This window comes from Peromyscus leucopus, chromosome 8b (genome assembly GCF_004664715.2).
Source record: "Peromyscus leucopus breed LL Stock chromosome 8b, UCI_PerLeu_2.1, whole genome shotgun sequence".
In the NCBI taxonomy this organism is placed as follows: domain Eukaryota; kingdom Metazoa; phylum Chordata; class Mammalia; order Rodentia; family Cricetidae; genus Peromyscus; species Peromyscus leucopus.
This window is the reverse complement of record NC_051086.1, coordinates 105,808,311-105,814,227: the sequence shown is the minus strand read 5'-3', so window position 1 is coordinate 105,814,227 and position 5,917 is coordinate 105,808,311. Positions and strand designations below refer to the sequence as shown.

Sequence of the window (5,917 nt, the reverse complement as noted above, 5' to 3'; positions counted from 1 at the left end):
TCTGATGGGTTTGTCTTTATATGTTACTTGGTCTTTTTCCTTTGCGGCTCTTAATGTTTTTCCTTTGTTCTGTATGTTTAGTGTTTTGATTATTATGTGGCGAGGGGACTTTTTTTTTTTTTTTTTTTGATCCAGCCTATTTGATGTTTGGTAAGCTTCTTGTATCTTCATAGGTATTTCTTTCTTTAGGTTAGGAAAGTTTTCTTCTGTGATTTTGTTGAATATATTTTCTGTGCCTTTGAGTTGGTATTTTCCTTCTTCTATCCCTATTATTCTTAGGTTTGGTCTTTTCATAGTATCCCAAATTTTTGGAGGTTTTGTGTTATGACTTTTTTGTCTTTAGTGTTTTCTTTGACTGATGAATCTATTTTCTCTATTGTGCCTTCAGTGTCAGAGATTCTCTGTTCCATCTCTTGCATTCGGTTGGTTATGCTTGTTTCTGTAGTTCCTGTTCGTTTAGTCAGGATTTCTATTTCCAGCATTCCCTCAGTTTATGTTTTCTTTATTGTCTCAATTCAACTTTCAGATCTTGAATTGTTTCTTTCATCTGTTTATTACTTTTTCTTGGCTTTCTTTGATTTTTTCCAATTTTTTGTTTGTTTTTTCTTCCATTTCTTTAAGGGAATTTTTCATTTCCACTTTAAGGGGGTTTTTCATTTCCTTTTTAATGGAATTTTTTATTTCCTCTTTAATGGAGTTTTTCATTTCCTCTTTAAGGGAATTTATTTCCTCTTTAAGGGAATTTTTTATTTCTTCTTTAAGGGCCTCTATCATCTTCTTAAAGTCATTTTTAGGATTGATTTCTTCTGTTTCTTCTGTCTTGGTATGTTCAGGTCTTGCAGGTGTAGAATCACTAGGTTCTGATGTTGTCACATAGGTCTTTATGTTGTTGCCTGTATTTTTGCACCGGCGTCTACTCATCTCTTCCTCTGCTCGGTGCAGGCAGTGTCTGTGTCTGAAGGTGCCTCTCTTGTTCTAATTTTTAGTCTTGGTTCACTAGGAGTTCTTGGTTAAATTGGTGCTGTTTGGCTCTGTTTCTTTGGGAGCAGCTTAGTCAAATCAGTATTAATGGGTTCTGTCTTTGGGAGCAGTTGTTCCCAGTTGGTGCAGGGTGTGCTTGTGGTTTCAGTGGTTGTTAGGTTCGTAGGGGTTAGTTTTTTGGGGGGGGACTGGGGGTTTGGTTTGGTTTTGTTTGTTTGTTAGTTTGGTGGGGAAGCAGGGAAAGGTAGGTGTCTGGTCTTTGGGACTCCAATGGGTAGGGCCTAGGGGCTAGGGACCTGATCTATCGGTCTGGAGATGGGAGCTTACCTGTTCTCAGTCGGTGAAGTATATACTTATGATTCTGGTGATATGGTTTGGTGGCTGGGTGGCGCCTTCTTCTGTGTTCTCAGGTCACGCAAGTTGTTGGGTTTCGCAGGATCAGCAGCTGGGCCCTGGGTTGGCTTCAGACAGAGTGTTCAGATCCGTTCTGGTTCCATCCCACGGAGATGGCTCCTTCCCTGGGTGTTGGGATTGAAGGCGTCCCTGTTCCAAGCTCTTGAATAAGAGCTTGTTTTCACTAACTCAGTTTCACTAGCTCAGTTTCTGGTCTTTATTCCAACTGTGTTTCAGCCGCTGCCCGCCGCCGCACCCGCCTGCCTCTGCAGGCTGCCGCCACGCCCTAAGATTTGTTTTAATTGAGGGGGCTTATTAATATTGCAGTCATGGGATAGAGCGGATACAGTGAATGCTGCCTGGGAAACACTTGGGTTTCGTCCTCCCAGGTTCCTGTTTCAGTACTTAGCTGTTTAACCTTGAGTTGATCATTCCTCTTTCTGGTCTTGGTATCTCTTCTGGGTCAGTCACTACCCATTCTGCTTTACTGAGTTTTTACAAGATCAGGAAAAGTAGCCTGTTCTGGGCAGGCGTGGTGGCTGGTGCTTTGGGTTCTTTCCTCAGAAGTCCTGAAGTCAGAGTGACTTCCTCCATATCTGACCGGGCTGATCTCTTATAAATGGAATGAGTACATTTTTGTGTTTTTGCAATTTTTGTTGTTCTTGTGTTTTGTTTTTTGAGACAGGGTTTCTCTGTGAAGCCCTGGCTGTCCTGGAACTCACTCTGTAGACCAGGCTGGCCTTGAACTCACAGATCCTTCTTCCTCTGCCTCCTGTGCCACCGCTGCCCTGATCTAATTGTGCCTTTTTTTTTTTTTTTTAGGGGCTGGGGACTGAATGTGCTAGGAAAGAGCTCTCTACCACTGGGCCATTCTGCAACCCAGTTCCCTTTATAAAAAGATCCCTTAGAAACCCTGCCCCCTTTTCAGACAAAGGAGGCTGGAGCAAAAGGATGGCTGAGCAGACTGTAACTCTGATTAAGCTTGCATCCTAACTTGCAGTTTCCAGAACTGTAACAAAACAGTTTTCCATGTTTATGGCCATTCACTACAAGTTGTTTTGTCACAGCTAACATTTTCCAGGACTCTCAAAGTCATGGAGCTTCAGCAACAATTTGGTCCTAAAGGAAGAGCCAGCTGCTTGGGAAATATGCCAGTTTTCATTCAACACAACTGGCTTGCCTCACAATGCAGCATTTGTACTCCTCTGTGTGTGTTCAGAGGAGACATAAGCTTACGTTCAGCAAACCAACACAAAGTTGGTTATAGCTCTTTTATATATATACCAAATTACCAAACCCCAGAAAGCAGCCAGCTGCTCTTTAAGTGAGTGGATAAACAGAGGTATACCCAGTTAATGGAGAATTACTGAACCCTGGGGACAAACTTGCTTCCTGCTGCCCCAGGGCACCCAGGAAACCTAGCCAATGTTACCAAGGAAGGAAAACTGAGATTGTTTCTTGTTGCTCAAGGCCGGTCAGCCTTGTGACATTCTGGATAGGATGAAATGGGTGCAGAGGTCATGTTGGTGACTGGAGGGCCTGGGGACAGGGGCCAAGGGCATCTGTAGAGAGACTGCTCCCCGTGGCCCTGTGATGGTAGGACACAGCATCATACCCGTGTCCAGACTGGATGTCGGGAATGGACTGCGAGCACCTCCTAGAGGAGGGGACACCAGCAGTGCCGCTCGCAGATGAACAAACAGATCTCTGTGCAGTGAGGGCTGAGCTCCGGAGAGGCCACTGGAAACCTTGTATCTTCTGCTTGGTTTCTCTCCGAGTCTCAAACCCTCTAGAAATAAACTCTACCAAGAATTCTTCAAGACTGTTTAAGAACAAAAAGACCGGAGAGGGGGGGGTCTTTAAACGTGTTTAGAACGCAGTTGAGGGCCATTGGGCAGTTTCACAAGGTTTAAGAACTTTTACTAAAGAGACCGGGACGAAGACATCCTCTTTCCAAACAAGACATGCCGCAGGCCCAGGCCTTCGTGTCCCTTGAAGGGACAGGGACCCAGGGACCCAGGGCACCTCCAGGCAGCACACACGAGGCGGAGGGGCGCTTGGGTGCGGGCAGGCGGGGGAGCAGCGCATTGCGTGCCCTGGGGGCGCCAGGACGCACGTGCGCCTGGAGGCCAGGGTGACTCAGCGCCTTAGCTGCCTGCGTTGGGGGCTCATGGGAGATATGTAAATGAGCTGGAGCATCATGGGTGATGGCCCCGGATAAGGCGGTGGTGCTGTAGCAAGGCGAGCCTTGGTTTGGCGTCCATTAGACGACTCGCTCGGAGCTCAGCCGGGAAGGTGAGGATGAGAAAGCAGGGCTGCGGGGGCGTCTGGGACTGGCTGGGTGGGACGGCCTGCACCGGGTGAGGGGGCTGGGTGGGGGTTCGGGGACAGCGTGAGAGCCTGGCTCAGGCTTCCCGGCCTCCTTCAGTTGGTAGCCAGGCCCACGTGTGAGTTGGTGCAGTGAGCCCTGAGGAAGCTGCTGAAGCTGGGGGTGCGGTGAGGGGGCCCCAGTCCGCTCAGGGTGAGCAGTGCGCCCCAACACTCCTCCCCCAGTGGGCTCCGCCGCCTGCCCAGCACGGGGCGCCAAGCCTCTTTTTCTTTGCCTTTCTAGCTCCCCAGACACTGGAGCAAGTGTGAAGCCGGAGAAGTTTCCGCTATCTCAAGTCTGTCCACTTCTCCAAGGAGGTATTCATTGAATTGGCACCCGGTTCTTGCACCCCCACCCCGTGTCCTGGAACCCCAAACACCCCAGGCCTCCCGTTGCACCCCGTCTTCTCCTGTTTCTCTCATTCTCGGCTTTTCCCGCATGTCCCTAACATCGCACGGTCCCCAGATCCTGTAGACCTGACCTCCTGAGACTGCCAAGCAAGTCTTCCTCTCTCTGTCCAACCAGCTACCGGCAGGCTTCTGGGCCATGTGTCCCCCAGTCAGCGTTCGCCATGGGGCCAAGGGCATGTCTTGCCTCTATGCGGCCTGGCTCTACCAGCTTGTCCACGGAGACCAGATGAAGATCTGCTTTGCTTGCTTCAAGGCAGCTTTCCTGGTAGTTAAGAACATGCTGGAGATGGGAGACTGGGACGAGGAAGAGTGGAGTGCTGAGCCCATGGAACTCTCGGAGGCAGGACCTGATTCGGAGCAGTGGGCAGGCTTTAGCTGGGGAGAGGGGCAAGGGCATCTGCCGCATGGCACTCCTGTCTCTACAGGTCCTGGTATCCTGACACCAGGCCCTGTAGGGACAGAGGGGATAGCACTGGGACCCCAGCCTGTACCCACTGAGCTGGGGCCTCAGGAAGCTGTACCCCTGGACCTGGGCCCTGAGGATGCTGAGTGGACCCAGGCCCTTCCCTGGAGATTTGATGGTCTTTCTCCCTGCTCCCACTGGCTTATCCCCCCTTTATCCTGGTGGGATATTTTCAGTGTAAGCCCATCTCCTGGGCAACCTGTACTGTTGGAGTTGAGCCCCATCTGGCCCATGGATCCGTTGGAAGCAGAAGCCTGGTTGGTAGACCTGAAGTTCGTCTTCCTGTTGGGTGGCTTCGATGCCATCTGCTACCTGCTGTCAATGACTCCCTGCTGGGCTGTGAGGACCCGGGTCCAGCGCTGGCAGATGTTGCTGGATCCTGGTGAGGTGAGGGTGGCTCAGCTACAGAATGCACCTGAACAGCAGGACCTGAACCGCTGGAAGCTGAGCATCCTGGAGTCCTCGGAGCTGGGGGTGGAGATGGTGCCCGCTGACTGCAGCCTGCGGAAGGGAGGCTTCAAGGTGCACTCCTACCTGCCCTGGCACAATAGCACCCCGGAGGCCTGGAGCAGGGAACCAGGGGAGAGGCTGTTTATCATGGAAGTTATTTCTCTGAGGGAGCTGCCCTGCTTCCGCTCCCCCTCCCCTGATTCACACAACTGAGGGAATGATGCTCAGGCAGCCTCCATTGTCCTTCCTGTACCAGGGCTCCAGGGACTGTGAAGTGCCAGAGGTTGCCTGTCCTCATCCACAGGTCCAGGAGGATGTCCATCATCTTTAGGGGAGGGCCTCAGAGAATCCTGGCTGAGTTGTCCTCAGTTGACTGTTCAGTGTTGGAGGGTAAGGCCCTGCTTCATGTGTAGGGGGAAGACTTGTGTACCAAGTATTATGGGGGACTTAGGTGTAGGTGAGGACACAGGAAATGTGGCAACACCAAGTCAGGTGTGGTTGACCCACGCATGTTCTGAACTTGACTTCTTCTGAGAGGCCACGAGTCCTGGTTTCAGAGTTGACTGTTAATGCTGTTCGTTCATTTTCTGCCCTGTGCACGTTTCTGTTTAATAAAGTTGTTAACATTTTCATAGAAGCCTTTTGCAGTCTCCTCATTGGGTCCTAATGGGTTAAGTGAGTAGCTTCATGGATTTAGGGTCCCAGAGAGCTGAGAAGGGGACATTGGGTTCTGGTCTGTTTTCTGGGTCATATGATGAGTTTGTCTCAAGGATATCAGTCACATCTTCATAACCCAAATGTACAGGGCTTAAAATGTACAGTTTCCTGTGTGGGAAGAGTAGTGTCTCATTT

At 50.1% G+C, this 5,917-nt stretch overlaps 1 protein-coding gene across 1 annotated transcript; it reads left to right on the top strand.

Annotated features, from left to right (window-relative positions):
• The first annotated feature begins 3,565 nt into the window (after nt 1-3,565).
• LOC114703931 (testis-expressed protein 19.2) lies at nt 3,566-5,697 on the top strand. The gene is made up of 3 exons (XM_028884979.2): nt 3,566-3,669; nt 3,986-4,059; nt 4,268-5,697. Exon 3 carries the CDS (start codon nt 4,289-4,291, stop codon nt 5,276-5,278), a length of 990 nt encoding a protein of 329 aa, XP_028740812.1. The 5' UTR covers nt 3,566-3,669; nt 3,986-4,059; nt 4,268-4,288; the 3' UTR covers nt 5,279-5,697.
• Nucleotides 5,698-5,917: the final 220 nt, after the last annotated feature.

Bases quoted from the DNA above. Each gene is read 5' to 3' on its own strand.
- LOC114703931 (XM_028884979.2), top strand. From the start codon at position 4,289: ATGTGTCCCCCAGTCAGCGTTCGCCATGGGGCCAAGGGCATGTCTTGC.